Source organism: Aricia agestis, chromosome 19, assembly GCF_905147365.1.
Source record: "Aricia agestis chromosome 19, ilAriAges1.1, whole genome shotgun sequence".
Taxonomy (NCBI): Eukaryota; Metazoa; Arthropoda; class Insecta; order Lepidoptera; family Lycaenidae; genus Aricia; species Aricia agestis.
The window spans coordinates 2,816,629-2,835,100 of NC_056424.1; the positions used below are offsets into that span (position 1 = coordinate 2,816,629).

Sequence of the window (18,472 nt, forward strand, 5' to 3'; positions counted from 1 at the left end):
TATTTAAGTACTACCTACTCTACTCCATTACTTTATTCTGTTTAGCATTTTTTTTTATTATTTTAATTGTGATAATATTATTATTGTTGTAAAAGTTGTTCGTATTTACTATTTACCCCGCAAACGCTATTGATACAGTTTGATCTTATGACTCAACACCTTATGACAAAAATTTGGAAATAAAACATCAAATTATGATGTGTAATATATTTATTGTAAGTAAGGGTTATGGTTCAAATGTTGTGACATTTACACTTGAAAATCTTATACATATTTGAGTTTGAGGTAATAGTTGACAGACATAAAATAATATCAACAATGGTAGTCTTATGTTTATTGTAAAATACGAGATTTATTACAAACAAGTCGAAACTGTCGAATGTCAAAAGTTGTTTGTAATCATTGAAATAAGAATTGACATTCGAGTTTCGACACGTCCTTTGCGTTCAGCGAAACAATCCTATTAATCTAAAGTTATTATGATAATTATAATATTTATATCATCAGTCGCTAATAATTATGAGTGTAATATTCAATGAACTCATTGTTTATTTTCTAAGTATTGCAATAATATTCTTAAACTGGCTACTTGATTATTGTTTTCGATATGAGAATTTTGGCTAATTATGGCATAAGCAGTAATTACCTTTTCATGAAACAGCTGAGTTCTTCAAGGAACTGCGTATACCATATTAGTACACTATCCTTTTGCACCTAGTAAGTAAAATATTTCCTTTAGAAAAAATCCATGAAAATAATTTTCACTGTTTTTATTACACTCCTTTTAGTCTTAGCATGATAAAATATAGCCTATAGCCTTCCTCGATAAATGGGCTATCTAACACTGAAAGAATAATAATATACCTAAAACAAAGTCACTTTTTCCCCTCATGTCCCTTTGTTCCCTTCTTTAAAACTACGCAACGGATTTTGATGATTCTTTCAATGTTAGATAGATCCCATTTATCGAGGAAGTCTATAGGCTATATTTTATCATGCTAAGACCCAATTTCACCAACCTCTGTTTGTTTGGTAAAAGTTTGTATTATGATTCATGTTTTCAGCTGTGAGTTGTGACAGATAATAATTATTAACCTGGTAAATTAAGAAGAACTATTATAGCGTAACAAATGTATGCGATCAGTGATATTTTAATTTGGTCGCATTATCTACTATTATACTACTATGGAAGAAAGTGACACATTGCAGCAAACATGTCGTATTAATCTTGTACATTGCAATTTCGTCGCCTTATAACAAGAATGAACGAATTGATAGTTGTTCACTCGTTGTTCACTTAACATTGCATTTACTAATCCGCTGTTAAATTTTTACTGTGGGACATAAGTATTTTAACAGTCTGTTTAATTTTCTATGCTCCGTTAAGTAATGCCTCGTTAGGATTTAACAAACATAGATTGGTGGAATTGGGTCAAAACTAATAGGAGTGAAGAAAGGAAATAGTGGAAAAAACGGGGAAAATTATTTGAAAGGGCTAACTTGAAGTTTGAACACGCTAATCTCAGGAACTACTGGTCCGATTTGAAAAATTCTTTCAGTGTTAGATAGCCCATTTATTGAGGAAGGATATAGGCTATATTTTATCTCGCTAAGACTAATGGGAGAATGTGGAAAAAACCGGGGAAATTATTTGAAAGGGCTTATCTCGCGAACTACTGGAGCAATTTTTATGTTATTTGGCACAGATAAGAAGTAGACGTGAAGGATCATAGGCTATTGATTTTAATCATTTTTTCAGTCGCTATATATTTTATACCCGTGCGACGCCGGGGCGGGTCGCTAGTATAATATAAATGCCATTTAATTATAAGAAAAAATAATATGCATATAAGTATAATTTAAAATTAAACTCTTTTTATAAACACTCTGTATATTTTGAAGTTGTTGCATTGTGTAATGTAGTTGTGTTTAATAAATAAATAATAATGTAAAGCGCTGTCTGCGCTGAATGGTATGATGTGTGGGTGTGTGGGGGCTCGCCGTTGACGTCAGCGACCACAAGCGTTACGTGCAGTCGAGTAATGCACTCAGATAACCAGGATGTCGAGCCCCGAGGGCAATAGGATGTTGATAATGAATTATTAAACAATAATACCTATGCAATTTAGCACAGGCGCTCATCACATTATTAATATTAGGTTTATTTGATTAACAAATCTATACAAATTAAAAATGAATCTTCAACATTGTTAGTCTCGTAAAAACTCGAGAACGGCTGTAAATGTGTTCTGTGAATTTAGTCTTCAAACATTCATAGAAATCCAGGGAAGGTTCATATTATGAGGGAAGTTATATGAAGTCTACTGAGTCATCTAGTTATTAATAATTACCAATAATTACGATATACGATAATATTACAATTTACATAAAAAATTAAATGAACGTAAAAAAGCGACACAATATTGTGTAAATACGATTCATTAAAGTGGATTTAAAGTATTGTATTCCATCCAGAGTTTACTTATTTAGTTCTCAGCTTAACCTCATTTAATAAATCAATAGTTTCTAACGTTTCATTTTAGTTTTGGTTAGTTTTTGTTGACCGGCTTTATGACGAACGTACGATTGTCGATTACATTGCGTTATTTACTTTATAGTACAATTTTAATACTTTTTATACCTTCGCCGTGATTGTCCAAGTTCGCAAGAAGATTTTCTAATTTAACTTCAAAAAACTACACCTTACGAAAAATAATATACTTACTAACTTTAATTAAATAGCTTCTTAATACAAGCTATCCTAAAAAAACTGCGATGAAGTAAGCATTTTAGCAAAATTGTCTTTTCGATATGGCAACAAATCAAATGTCACCGATACGTCGCTGTCACCATGAGTCATGACTCATGACAGTTGACACTGTTTTAAATAAATGTCAAATTATGTCAACAAACAACGGTGTTTTTATATTTTAGCATTAAATTACAATCGGTGATTTCATATTTTGTTGTGATTGTGTTTTTTGTATTCATTTATAAATAATGGATAAAAATAAAATGGGCCCTCCGTCAATAGTGATAAAAACAAAACGACCAACCATCAGCGCTGCTTCTACTAAGCGACCAACTTTACAGTCGAAAGAAAAGATAAACAGAACCAAAGTTAACAAAAACAATACTGTAGTCAGCTCCGCAGACATTACTGTGTGCAAAAGTGAAGATGCGCTGCCTAATTTCGACGCAGAATACAGAGAAATCGCTTACGTAAAATTTTTACATGCTATGCTTGGTGACTGTTTGGTCGATGAAAAAATATCACGCGAAGAAACACTAATGGATGTTCAAATGTCGCAATTGGCCGATAGGTTCCAGAAAACAGTGGACCAACTCGACAAAACTAAGAAGAAATTGAATGATATTAGTTTTGTTGTTGAACAGAAACGGCAAGTATAGAGTTTTGTTATACAAGTATCCAGCTCAGAAGTTTCATAAATTGATGCATTTATAATAACAATATTTTGTCTTGTTTTAATCTTTACATCTATACTTGATGTTATGAAGAAACAATGTTTGTATTTATAATGCAGTCACATTAACTTGATGCATGGTTTGATGACGTCATTACGAAGCGGGCAGGTTATTGCATTCCAGCGATGCGTCAAGTTAATTTGACCGTGCTATATGTATGTTACTTCCTGCACCACCAAATAACTAATGGAATTATTTTGGTATTTTTGAACCACTGGGAAGCTTTGCTACTCCTTTTGTTATTACAAGTAAAATTGTGTGCCAGTTTGTCACTTAAATGTTAATATTAATTTTATTATTTTCTACTTTTAGGTTACTAGATCTCAAGAGCAAAGACTGTTCATCTTTTTATAAGTTTACCGAAGACTCACAAGTGGAGGGGTTACTTAAAAACTTGTCAGTTGCTGAGCAAGCCAAGCTTGATAATTTAGTAACAAAAAACATAGACTTTGGTTACACAAAGGAATCGGGATATGAGCAATTGCTGGATGCTGTAAATGAGACTATTGAGGGCTTGGAGCAGATAAAAAAACATTCCCAACTAGATATAAACAAGCTTAAAGAATATGAAAAAACCCAGAAAAGTATAGAAGAATTGGAAAAAGAGAGATGTGATTTAGAGAATTTGAAAAAAGAAATTGAAAGTGATTTACCAAAGTTTAGTGAGAAATTGTTGATGGAGGCCTCAGAAAAAATTACCAAAATGATTAATACTGATGATGATGATGATGATACTCCAGAAGAGGACACTGTACTCACATGAGAGAATTTATATTATATTATTGTAGTAATAAATTTACATTAGTACTTGTTGGTACTTACTGTCCATTCAATATTCAGTTACATTTTATTTCATAAAGTTAAAAGTTTTATGAGAGTCATTAGTCATCAAGTAAGATGTTAATCTTCTCGATACTGTTAGTTAGAAACGCCATACATATCCAAAAGAGCGTTTTCATTTCGCTCTGAACGGACTGAAATTATTCCTGGTTTTGTTCAAAGAGCAAAATGAAACTGCTCCTGCTCAAAAACTTTTTTGACGGACTATAGATGGTGCACTAGAAAGGGATAGAAGATATCACAGCACTAGTCACTTTCCGCGAGTAATTAACCAGGTTAATTAATTATTCAGAAGCAATACCGCTCGCATCTCGGTTTCGCTCCGAGCGAACACTTAAATCCAAAAACCTGGTTAAAAAAAATACAGGTTCCGAGTTTTCATAAATAAAATATAATTATAATGGCAATCTCAGAAAAATAAATCAAATACTCGAGTCGTACTTTGCAAGTTCCATTATGGATGCCATCGAAAGCTATGGAACTTCCATAGCTTTCGATGGCAAAATAACAAATAAAAAATTAGAAGAAGGTATTTTTAGGAGTTTTGCCGGAAATGTGAAAGAGTGAAGTTGTGTTTTTGTATTATTTTCCTAAAATTATGATAACTGGGTTTTTAATAATTATGTAATATTGGTAGGATATTTAACCATTAGACATTCGTTATCGTGCATAAGTGTAAGAAAGTGATGTAATATCCAGAAACGTGCTCTTTTGTGTTCCCTCAAAACTCCATCGAAAGTTTCAGTAAAGCGCACAGACTACTTAGGGATACTACGTATGTAAAGCGTCTACCAAGTACCACTTCACTGAATCGACCGACTTGACTTCTTGACTGTATTGATTTTATACAGTTTAGACATTAAAGCTGGACTTTAGACCTGACTGACCTGACACTGGCCATGGTTATATAGCCGAAGTGCCATTATAAAAAAAAAGGTATTTTAGTGTTTTATTGACATTTGTCAAATGAAAGGAAATGTTTATTTTTATTTGTTTTTTATTTACATTTCTAGTTTTTACAACAATTCTAGTGCATTTTTATGAGTTTTCTATTTTGAAATGAATTCTTCTACAATAACCGCTTTATTAGTTGTTACTAAGAATTATTTCCCTGAGTTTTAAATGTGATCATGTGATAACTGGTATATAATTAAAACTATTTTAGCGAACACTGAACACTGGTCATTAAAATTCCCTTTTCAAGTCTTAGTAAAACTGCACTTATTATACATTTTAAATCATGGAAGTCGTCGATGGAGTGAATAATTTATTGTGCATGGCATGTCTGTGCGTTGGAAGAACAATACGAAGAATAACCGATGAAACTTTAAAACAATACTACATGGCCATACTGAATGAAATACCTGTAAGTTTTCTACAAACTTGAATTAAAATTTAAACACCGATATAAATAGTCTTCAATAGCTTAAATTTTATCCAAAAAGCTTGTCAGTTTGCAAAGTTTTCCATTAAAACCAAAAATCGTAGATCCTATTTTTCATTGGCGACTTCAAAACTATATTGAGAACTGAGAGTTATGGCCAATTCAATGTATTATAATGAATTTTTTCAGTTGTGTATCACACCACAAGTAGTGCCTGTTGTCTGCTGGGAGTGTGATGCTGTATTGAAGAAGATTTTGGCATTCAAGGAACAAGTGAAAGACTCTTATAGAATATTGCAGACATATACCAAAGAGGTATGACTGGCATAAGTGTACAGTGTTAGAAGATAAGCATTAGTAAACAAACTCTACCTATAATATTATGTTAAGCAAACATCTCTTATTTGAGTTTTTACTTCTGTGGCAAAACCATATCTTTGAAAAAAAATCGGTTTTCATGTTCATTTATTTAAAATTCATAATAGAAATCATGTTTATTTATATGAAATTCAAAAGTATACAATACAAATACAAATGTAATAATTATTTTTAGAATCTATGTGAATACCTTTTGAGTGAGGTAGGACGACCGCCTCGGTTAAAAGTTCACAACAATGAGTGTCTTGTTATAACACCCGATGAAGACTTCCTATTAGATACAAAACTAATTGAAGATTCAAAACAAGAGATTGCTGAAATTGAAACTGTGATATGTGATGGCAAATTGGTAAGAACTTTAAAATAGTTGGAAATTGTTATACGTGAACTCTGAAATAGGTCCTAAAATGTCCCAAACATATATTAAGCAAAGCTCTACCTGCATGTGTTAACTTTATGAATAAAATACGCTCCACGCACAGTGGGAGTCTGCCTTTATCTTTTAGTTTGTCATTGTTTTATATTTTTGGACAATTATTACTCTACAGTCTACATATATTGCTTGAGGTCAGAAATCAGAATGAAAAGCTAATATTATTATTATACATATTATGTTACATATAAATAAAAAGGCTATGCATTGCTTTTTTAAGGACTTTGAAAAGTGTCCAATAAATCAAGTAAGAAGAAAAATAAAGTTGAAACACGCAGAAACTGCCACTGATTGCTTGGAAGTTAAGACAGAAAAACAAGAAGGTAAGGAAAATAAAACATTTAATTTGATTTACAGTATCAAGCTAGGTATTTTATCAAGAATGTAAGCAAGCTAAGTTATATAAAACAAGATTAAACCTTCATTTTGTTGCTTAAAATTGCATTTTATAATATTATTATATCATACAGATTTTCAGACAAGTGAGGAGCCAAAATTAGAAGAATTTGCTACAGTTATGTGTGATGTTAAAAGACAGGTCAGCTTTTTAATAAATCTATACTAATATTAAAACTGCGAAAGTATCTCTGTCTGTCTGTCTGTCTCGCTTTCACGCCAAAACTACCGAACCGATTGTAATTAAATTTTGTATACAGATAGTCTAAAGCCTGAGAAAGGACATAGGCTACTTTTTACTGGAAAAAAGGGTTGTAAGGGGGTAAAATGCGTAAATTTGTTCAAATTAAGTTAGTTCCAAAATTCATAATAGATGGCGCCGTGCGTCTCCTACATCGCGCTGACGCTTGCTCAAACGTCTTTCTATAAGAGGTGGTATCATCTTACGTTCGAGTTTTGATTTTTTTCGATTGTTATTTCTATTTACGTTATTAAATAACTCAGTAATTTATCTATGCAGTGACGTAAAACCTATCAATGATAAATAGTTTATGGGTAAAGTTGTGTAATTGGGGGGCTAAATAAGCTTTAAAATTTGGCATAACATATAAAGTTTAATTTAAAAAATGAAATATTATGTGCACACTGCACAGCTGTTTTGATTTATGGTACCAGGGTTTTTTTATAAAAGCTTTTGACACCAATTTTCTTGACATCGCGCGCTATGAACTGAAGTCTACGCGGACGAAGTCGCGGGCAACAGCTAGTATTATATAAATTTGTTGTTTTAAAAGGAAAAATGATTCCTAGGTCTGTTAATTAATCAGACATGGGTTCACTTTAATCCTGTTTTAAATATCTCACATTCTTTATATATAGGAAAGAGATAATAGGTTTATTTTGATCCAGATCTAATAAGTTAGGCTTATGCCTCATAATCTTTTTATGTATTAGTAAAAACCGTGTAGTCTGTCAAGAAAGTGAAGAAATTAAAAAGTGGCAACATAGTAGTGTCATCCCTTTTAAATCAATCTAAGAAAAAAGAGATGACACTACAATGTTGCCACTTTTTAATTTCTTCACTTTCTTGACAGACTATATTAATAACCACTTGTTTAAAAATTTCAGGGAAATCAGAGAACAGACCAGAAAGTAGAGGTCAATGGCCATTTTGATACAGAATACAAGGTTGACAAAAGTTCTGCTGATACAGAAGAGTCAGATGGAGCATCTTATAATAATGGTATGAATAATACTATTAAAATATTATTATCACCTTAATGTTTGGTTTGGTAAATGTCATATAAACAAGCACGGGCCTATATAAAGCTTTGGTAAGGGGGGGTCCCTAAGTCCTAACGTAAAAAACGGCCAAGTGCGAGTTGGACTTTTAGGAAATCAAAAGTATTTTTTAAAATTTGAATATCAGCATGTTGAATATACATATTTCTTATTTATTAAAAAAAGTTATACGCTCCACAGTATAATAATACTTAATTATTTTCACAAGTAAGATGGCAAGTAATGGGGGGGTCCGGACCCCCAGGACCCCCCCTTATATACGCCCATGTAAACAAGTTATGTTTTAATTATCTTGAGTAACGCACCTCCTTTTAAAAAAGTGAGGGAATTTGAATTGGAGTAAGTTATTTCTTTATTTTTAGACATCCTGAATGAAGAGAATGGGCTTGCCTCAGACTGCGATCGTGAGAAACCCCCCGCCAAAGTCAAAGTAAAAAAGAAGAAAGTTACAAGAACAAAGACAAAAGTCGTCAAAAAATATAAGAATACTGAAAAGGTATGAGTATTAACCATGCCAAAAAAAAGTTGCTTATGCAGTACACTCTCGACTCCTTGTTGTTATTTAAACTCCCTAGTTCGTACCTACGAGAACTTTTTCGGGATAAAATTGTCTATGTGATGTCTTATGTTAAATAAACGTTATTATTATTATTATATTATGTATGATAAACCACAGCCCAAATTACTACAATACATATTTCATCAAAATTATTTAAAAGTATTTTCCATCATCTATCAAAGCGTTAGGCAAACATTACACGGTAGGTTTTGCTGTCAGTTTTACCACATTCATGACTGTGACTGATGCATAACCTGTCGTGTAATGCAGTGACTGATGGTTGCATGAAGTTGATTGACGAAAATCTGGATATCTTGATTTTTGCTTCATGCAACCATCAGTCACGTATTTTGAATGAGTGTTGTCAGATCTGACAAAATAGGAAAAAAATTAGAAAAGTATACCTTTGAAAATGTTGGCTTTGACTGACATAAAACTGAAGAGAATTGAGTGACCGTCTAATACCATTCATCGGTCCATCAGTCAAACATAATTCATGGTTGACGGAATTGACTGTCGCTTGTATGATCGTATAATGGATGCCTTAAGAGTCTTAAGACCGACAATTTGCGCTCTTCCAATAATTTGTTTCTTTTTCTTACTTTGTATTTTTTTATGTGCGCAAATAGTTTATTATTATTCTTACGAAGATAGTAAGAAACTGACGCCAACGTTTCAGGATCCAGCCGCAGACAACTACAGGACGGTAACGCTATCCTACGAAGAACTACAAGCTGAGCGTACAGTGCGTGCGCGTCGCACCGAGTACGTGTGCGCGCCGCACGCGTGTCGCAGCTGTCTGCGCGTGTTCCCTACCGCAGCTGCGCGCGCGCAACACGACACTACTAGACATGCGCCGGTATGTGGACTCTGGAACTATTGTCTTTCTGATTCTGATTAATATTAGTATATCTAAGGACGCTTCACACCACGTCAGTCTGGCCCCGTGCTAAGTACCTGAAGGACTTGTGTTACGGGTACCAGGCAACGGAAATATATTTAATACTTTTTATTCTATACATTTATTTAAGATTTTTATTATATGCATGGGCGTACCCAGGTTCTGGGCCAGGGAGGGGCAAATTACCCAGGTTCTGGGCCAGGGGGGGTCAAATTACGCAGATTCTGAGCCAGGGGGGGGGGGGGGGCAAATCAGATTTTTGTTTATAAAGAATAAAAAATTAATAATTTTTAGTTGTATTGCAAACAAATGGCAAAAAAATCGTTATTTTTAATAGATGAAAGTACTAGATAATATACTTAGTAGGGACGTCAACATGATCCAGGGGGGGCAGCTGCCCCCCCCCTGCCCCCCCTCGGTACGCCCATGATTATATGTGTATCATACACATTTAATACACATCCATGACCCAGGAACTTTGAAAACTTTTTGTTCCGTCGGCGGGATTCGAACCCGCAACCCCCGGCTTGAGCTACCAACAGCCCACCAACTGAGCCACAGAGGTCGTCAAAACGCTTAAATATTAATTCAGTTCCGATTTAATATACCTAACTACAGCTCGGTATTTTTATATAACGCGTCCTGATTGCTAAAAACTTACAGAATCAATTGTTTGACATTTACATTACGCACTAGCTATAAATACTATTATGATGTCGATTTACTTGGCACACTGATCTCACTCTAACATTCAGATAGATAGAGGATGGAGTATCTGTCAAATAAGTTGTGGATATCCTATCCGGAACTTATCAGAAAGTGGTGCTACAGCCCGTTAATACTATACAGGAGCTGGGCGAGTACATTTGCCCGATCTGCTACACCGTTCTGGCTACGGTGGATGCCTTCACCGCGCACTACAAGAAACATATTAGGAGGTAAATCAAAAAAATCTTAAAATACAATATGAATAAACGAAACTTTTTCGTTTTCGCTTCGATATAGAATCGCCGATCAAAATGTATGGAATTGACATAAGACGAGTCGAACGTCAACGTCATATTAACGAACGCTTATGTCAATTCCATACATTTTCATCGGCGATTCTATAACGATGCGAAAACGAAAAGATTTTGGCTCCCCCCCAGGGCGATTGATAACTATTTTATTCTTCTTATTTATTTCTTTTAAAAAATCTCTCTCTCTTCCCTTGGTTACAAGACGGTTAAAAATGCATTTGCTGATGTGTATAGGTGTCCTTTTGTTGTAGATATGAATGCGGTACATGTAAGAAGCGTACGGCGGATGTCAAGGCGATGGGGCGTCATATCAGCACTCATGCACGCACTCATAAAATCAAGTGAGTGAACCTTGAGTAATTACATATTTTTCAAAATCGAATCGAATTATATACTTAGTAAATTTTTCCCCAACTCCGTGGAACCGAAATCAGTTCATCGACCGAGACACTGTCCGTGACAATGATTATTCTTTGTCCTTTTCCGGGACTTCCGGGTACGTATTTACAGTGTGTAACAAAAATAAGTGATAATACTTTAGGGTGTGCACGTGTTCCTTGTAGAGAGTTCACTGCGAAAGTAGCAGCGTTGAAAGACCAAATTTTTTTTTTCACTTTTGTATGGGGAAACTCGTGTCGCTCGGGCCCTTGCCCATACAAAAGTGAAAAAAAAATGTTCGTCTTTCAGCGCTGCTACTTTCACAGTGAACTTTCTACAAGAAACACGTACACACCCTAAAGTATTACCACTTATTTTTGTTACACACTGTATACCATATTTATCAAAATCAATTTAGCTTTTTAAACGTGCGAAGTAACACACAGTCAGCCGATCAGACAGAAACATACAAACATATGCTTTTGCATTTATTATACTGACAAACTTTGAAGTAAGAAAATTGTCAGGAAGGTGGAACCTGTGCGTGCGGCGCGCGGTGCGGGCGGGCGCGTGGCGTGCGGCGCCTGCGACAAGACCTTCAGCCATCGCGCCGGTCTCATGAACCATCGACTGTGAGTAGCACTATCAGGGAAGTTGATTCATTGGCAGAAAACGGACGTACGTTATTTGGACGCGTTATGTCAAAACTCAAAACCAGCTGATATATTACAAATCAATTAACTTTCACTTGACGTAATCCAACCAAATGACGCAGGTCCGCCTTTTGCCTATGAATCAATGTATTCTATGGTACTTCATAGTCTCACCCTCCTATTGATGAAAATATTTAGGCAGCGTATAGCTTTCAAGGTTTGCTATCATTCAGTTTTTTTTAAAGATAAATTTTTATTGTTCAATTCTGTTACAACTTTTACAATGCGAGGAACGAATACATTTAATACAGTTATGTGCTGTGGTTTTAAAGTTTGATATTGTGTCCGCAGCGCAGTGCACGAGGCGCAAAACGTGTTCCCATGCGGCGCCTGCGACAAAGTGTTCCGGTGGAAGACCAGCCTCAAGAGACATCTCGAGAAACATAATGACAAGGTTTATACATATTATATACAAGATGTTAGTGTAAACACCGTTATCGTTGAAATCATCAAATGAGCCCGTCAAAATGAACAACTTTTTCTATGAGAACAATGCTGGGAACTCGAAAAAATCCGTCTTCATACCCATATAAATTGCCGATCCAGGCATCCATATGGGTAGGAAGACGGCCTTTTTGTTTGAGTTCCCAGCATTGTTCTCATAGAAAAAGTTGTTCATTTTGACGGGCTCATTTGATGGTTTCAAGGTTAACTGTGTTTACACTATCACACTGTATTTGTATATTATAAAGCTACAGAATTCGTTTGTTTGAACGCGCTAATCTCACGAACAATGTACTAGTACATTTTTTATGTAATTTGTAACAGATATAAAAGTAGACTTTTGCGCGAAAATGTACGTCTCCTATGGAATTCCTATTTACGCGGGTACAGATGCGCGAAACAAAAAAAACTTTACTTCTATACATAATAAATAAATTATATTCACAGTTGACATTACGTTAACTGAGGACTGTCGGAATTCACCATACAATGATTTTTAATTTTTTTTGCTTAGAGTGAGGGCGGCACCGCGTCGGGGGGTGGGGCGAGCGCGGGGGGCGGGGCAGGCGCGGCGTACTGCGACGCGTGCGAGCTGACGTTCGCGTCCGTGTGCTCGCTGCAGCGACACCTGCGGAACAGCCTCAAACACGTCACTCAGGACCAGCTCAGGTACGTCATTCATGTATAGTGTTGGGGCTGGAGCCTTGAGCCGTCTACTGAAAGGTGCCTCGATGATGGTGATGAATGGAAACTGATTTTGACTCAACAGTTTATTGATACAATATGATTTACATAAGTATGACACTTTGACATGCGCACACCGGCGGTGGTCCAATTTTGAGTGAAGGGGCGCGGTGCGCAGCCCGGGCGGCGGGCGCAGGCCTACGTAAGCCCTGCGTGTGTGCGTGTGTCGTGTGATGTCGATGATATGATGCGTCGACATACATATAGAGCGAGGGCGGTACTTTGGGGGGCGGGGCGGCCGCACATTAACGATTTGTTTAAAAGTCTTATAATGATGTTTTTAAGTTAAGTAGCATAATAATCGTCGGCTTAACGCAAACCGATTCCACTGTTATTAGGTATGCTCTATGTTGTAAAAACTAAAATTGATTTGTCAAGTTGTAAACGGCGTTTTGTGGAAAATTCCTTTTTTTACACTTACTTAAGCTATACATTAAATACTTCTGTTATAAATAGACCTACTCAGTAAAGAATAATACATGCATAACGCAGGTTCATCTGCGAGCACTGCAGCAAGCGTTTCGCGGACAAGACGAAGCTGCGGAACCACATCGAGGAGAAGCATCTGCACTGGACGTACACCTGCAACCTCTGCGGAAAGGTGAGGCGATAGAAAAATATTGTCCAAGGGTTGGGTTGGGTTGAACATAGTGAGAATGGAAACTCAAATTTGTATGGAATGGAAACAGCTAGTTTGACGCCATATAAAATGTCGTTAACGTGTTATGTCCATAAAGTTAATATACCTAGCGGAATAGAGCAACAATTTCGAGCTGTCAAACGTAACTGAAATTGGTTTCATCTGTGTGTAATATGTGTACGTATACACTTACACAAGCATGACTGAACATGATTTCTATAAGATTAAATTGTCAACGTGCGGCACGTGCCGACTGAACGTCAAAAAAAGAGTGCTGCTGTCATATATCACACGTCTCTTTTTACCACGCAGTGACATCTCTCTTGCTCAGGCCTGTGTTTCTCTATTCCGCTAGGTATATTAATTTTATGGTTATGTCAAAAGCTTCTGATCTATGAAGGTGCCTTTTCACAATGGTCCATGCTGACCCACTACGAGCCATCGCCATTGTGTAGACGGGGTAATGGTGTGAGATGACAGACGGTGGTCATGTCAGTATCGTGTGTCTACACAATGGCGATGGCCTTTATTAGGTCAGCATGGACCATTGTGATTTGTGAAGATGCACCTTTAGGAGTGAGTTATACGTAATTTGCATGCCCCCCTGGAATCATGAGACATGACTAAAGTCCAATAGTGCTATTTGGGTGCATTATTGCTAATTGAATGTCAAATTAAATATCATACCTTCTCTTTTATCAATATATCACGAGATACGATATTAAGTCCACAGACAACTGTAACATTGTTTTGCCCAATCAGCAAAATCCGATAAATTCTACATATCAGTAAATATGTATGGCTACCGTCGCGGAGGTGATGCGAACATTTTCTGATCTGAAGTTAGTAACCGAGCCTTACATATTTACTGATATTATGTAGAATATGTTTAAGGCCATCCCCCGAGCATCCGAGCCGCACAAAAATCCAATTTTTTTTACTTATCTTAAGTTCGAAATTGATCTAAAAAAAAATCAAACGGGTTACGGGGAATATGTAGTTAATGAAATTGTGTATCTACTGTCGTGTGTTTCAAATTAACGTTTATACGTGGGAGAGCCATGCTTCGGCACGAATGGGCCGGCTCGACCGGATAAATACCACGTTCTCACAGCAAACCGGCGTGAAACAGCGCTTGCGCTGTGTTTCGCCGAGTGAGTGAGTTTACCGGAGGCCCAATCCCCTAACCCCTACCCTATTCCCTTCCCTACCCTCAACTATTCCCTTCCCTTCCCTACCCTCCCCTATTACCCTATTCCCTCTTAAAAGGCCGGCAACGCACTTGCAGCTCTTCTGATGCTGCGAGTGTCCATGGGCGACGGAAGTTGCTTTCCATCAGGTGACCCGTTTGCTCGTTTGCCCCCTTATTTCATAAAAAAAAAAAAAACAAATTTGTAAATACAATACAATACAAAAACACTTTACTGCACACCAAAAAATACAAAATAAAAACAATTTTACATAAAACAACAATGTATAATGATACACAAAAGGCGAACTTATTGCTAATAAGCAATCTCTTACTAAATACTAGGGAGATGCTGAAAGTATGCTTCAATTTTAATAAATTGGTATTACTTTTGGAAGCTAATATCATGAGTATAACAAACAAAATTAATTGGAAATTAATAACGGCGAAAGGAATGTTGATATACTGAAGATTATTGCTATATTTTTATTATAACTTTGTAGCTTTTAAATTATGAGTTTATAAGGCTCTAAATACGGTAAATTACAGCATCTCCGTAGGAGAAGCGCCTTAAGTTAGGGTCAATAGAGTTAGGCCGTGTCGATTCAGAAGCTTGGCTCTACATGAGATCTCATGTCTTTTTCACCGGGTAAACCTTATGTGGTCGTATCGGCAAAATTTTATAAGAAAAAATTTGGTGGGCTTTCAGTTCTTTTTGTAAGTTAGTTCTTATAAGTGCTTATTTAATTTTTTTTAGTTACTGTGTACAGTCCCGTGTAATCTCTTATGTCCTAATACATAAAATTACTGAAAGTGTTTTTTTTAATCTACTGAATGTAAAAATATGCAATGTTCATTGTTCAGCCTTCAAAGAACCGCGTGGGTCTGGAGCAACACGTCCGCAACGTGCACAAGGGCCGCCCCAACAACAAGATCTGCCACCACTGCGGGAAGGGATTCCCCGTGAGTTTATGTTTAACCCTCCGTGCACCACGTGAATAAAAGTTACACCGTGCACCACGTGGGGTTTGTCAAACCCCAAGACTTATCTGGGCAAGAATTGCGTAATTTGTATTTATTTGTTCATTTTATTTCAAATAACTGTTTTTTATATATTTAATTGTAATATAAAACGATACTTACTGAGATAACTCCCATTTTTAATCCTTTATACCCATAAATGAAAATTTAGTAATCTTTTACCAAGTAAAACATAGACTCTTTTTTGGTGAGCTCCCACAGTTGAAAAGTTAACTTTTATTTCCCGTACCGCTTTAAAATTATAAAACTAACTATATAAGGAATACAAATTGAATAATATTTACTTGATATAATTAGTATACACGATATTCAGGCATGTTGAAATCAGTATATTTCTTACTATGAACGTGGGCACGGTATGGGTAAGCAAATAGGTATATTATTGTGCTCACAACCGTATTTGAGCTTTGAGTTTATGTGCCTGATACAACTGAACACATCTTTATTGATTTTGATCATTTTTCTAGTGGTCCAGAGGCTGCTTTGCCAAGAAATGCGTGAAACCGCTTACAAGAACCTTAGAACCTTAGTATCCATGGTTTATATCTTTGCGATTTTCAAATCTTCTTCTATGAAAGTCATACTTAATTTGTTCATAAACCTGTTCACGAATGCTTATTTAATCGAAATGAATTCAAATATGCGCGAAAAATAGTTTTTTTCACATTTCACAATATTCTGTCTATACAACTTTTTAACGACGTCCTGAACTACGTGGGGTTTGTGGGACCCCAGCACACCAGCACACCAGCACACTTTGTGCACGTTTGTTCGTTGCATCGGTGAAAAAAATCCTAAACTGCAGCCGTCAAACGGTAAGGTAACGTTTTAACTCCAGCTACATAAAGCGTCAAAAAAATCAGTTATGAAATTTTTTGCACGTCTGGGGTTTGTCAGACCCCACGTGGTGCACGGAGGGTTAAGTCTTTTACGCCGGTTCTTCTCGCCGGGCTAGTTCCCGAGCCGGTGGTAGGCACCATAGTTTCGACGTTCAGATCTTTCTGAACGTCGAAACTATGGTGCCTACCACAAATTCTTATTTTGTAATGTATTAACTCGGGATAAAAAAATATTTGTTTTTTATTTACATACCATATACTGACGCAATACGATAACGTGTTGTGGTTTGACAAGTGAGATCGTAGTATAAGGATTTAAATACAAGTGTAACGTGTCAAGATAGCGGCCACTTGGAGTCCGTTATTACGATTTTCGAATTATTGTATTACAGACTATTTATTGCATACGAATTTTTGGACTCCGAAACTGGGACAATCTTGCGAAATGAATTTATAGAGCAGCAACCATACATATTATTTACTATTTAAAAACTATACCATGTCATAATAAAATAAAAATGCACGTTTATGTCCAGACGAAGATGCAGCTGGAGTCGCACATCCGCACGCACACCGGCGAGCGGCCCTTCATCTGCGAGTTTTGCCCCACCACCTTCTCCCAGCAGTCCAACCTCTACAAGCACCACCGCCAGGTACAGTCCGGCCGTGGAGCACGTAGATGCAGCTGGAGTCGCACATGCGCACGCACTAATTTGCCCGAGTCTGACAACTCAATGTTTACTGTGATCGGCTGGGTTTGACAAACGCGACCCAATAAAGTGGTCCGCCATCTGCGAATGAATCAACTTCTCTCATAGTACTTACATTGACCTGAGTTGTTATGCGGCTCGCATATCACTAGGGATTGCGATCTCTAGTGATGCGTCTCGCAAAAGTCATAACATGTGCGCACTGCGCAACGAGGTACTTGGGTGTCCGAGTAAAAGCCTCATTGTTCTGCGTCCTTATTATACCAAAATGCATTTTGGTATAATAAGGACGCACGAGAGTGGTAATATATACGATGTCATATACCATCACTCTGTATTGACCGTTTCTGTTCAAGTAATTTAGACAACCACACAGAAAACTTTTCTATTAAAATTTTCCAGGTCCATCTGAACATAAAGTCAAAGAGATATCCTCTGGGTAAGAAGAGAAGAGGCGAGAGCGAGCCGCAGGAGCCGCTAGTGTACTACGACAGCATGCTTGGCGCGTGATAGCGTTGGAGTTACGGTGACTTTCCGATCTTCGCCGCGAGCGACCGCGACCGACAAAAATTCAAATAAAATTCCACTCTATGGTACAGGGTTTCATTTTACTCCCCGCCACTACAAAGCAGCGGCGGCATGGGTCGCTAGATCAATGTCGGTAGAAATTTAACCTATAGCCTAGTTCGTAGTGGCATTTTATTTGAATTTTGTCGGATGCGGTCGCTTCCTGCGTTGATTTTTTTTTTGTGCTGAAGAAAAAAAATAGGCAAATTATGACCACGTTCAAAGCTTTAATATTTGTTTTGTCTGCCAACAGTATTAATAAATGTGTGAAAGTTTATTTAGAATATTCGTAAGTGTGTTTTGTGACTGATATTTTAATAAAATTGTAATTTGTAACATATTGTTTTGTTTTAACTACACCAAGTCTTAATAAAATAGTGTATTCTTAAAAAAAAAAGTAAACACAGAAATCCTTCTCACGTTTATTTAATATTAAAATACATTTTGAGATCATCACACAATATTTATACATAAAAATGTATAAATTATTTAAAAAATAAACATCATTA

At 36.3% G+C, this 18,472-nt stretch overlaps 2 protein-coding genes across 2 annotated transcripts; both read left to right on the forward strand.

Annotated features, from left to right (window-relative positions):
- The first annotated feature begins 2,909 nt into the window (after positions 1–2,909).
- LOC121736632 lies at positions 2,910–4,303 on the forward strand. Its single transcript, XM_042127962.1, has 2 exons — positions 2,910–3,401; positions 3,799–4,303. The coding sequence occupies exons 1-2, from the start codon at positions 3,001–3,003 to the stop codon at positions 4,247–4,249; spliced, it is 852 nt and encodes a 283-aa protein (XP_041983896.1). The 5' UTR covers positions 2,910–3,000; the 3' UTR covers positions 4,250–4,303.
- Positions 4,304–5,363: 1,060 nt separating this feature from the next.
- LOC121736618 (zinc finger and BTB domain-containing protein 17-like) lies at positions 5,364–18,307 on the forward strand. The gene is made up of 17 exons (XM_042127942.1): positions 5,364–5,692; positions 5,900–6,025; positions 6,264–6,437; positions 6,742–6,844; positions 6,992–7,059; positions 8,046–8,160; positions 8,582–8,715; positions 9,458–9,637; positions 10,529–10,617; positions 10,950–11,039; positions 11,604–11,708; positions 12,081–12,183; positions 12,748–12,902; positions 13,470–13,578; positions 15,671–15,769; positions 17,223–17,339; positions 17,799–18,307. The coding sequence occupies exons 1-17, from the start codon at positions 5,567–5,569 to the stop codon at positions 17,904–17,906; spliced, it is 2,001 nt and encodes a 666-aa protein (XP_041983876.1). The 5' UTR covers positions 5,364–5,566; the 3' UTR covers positions 17,907–18,307.
- Positions 18,308–18,472: the final 165 nt, after the last annotated feature.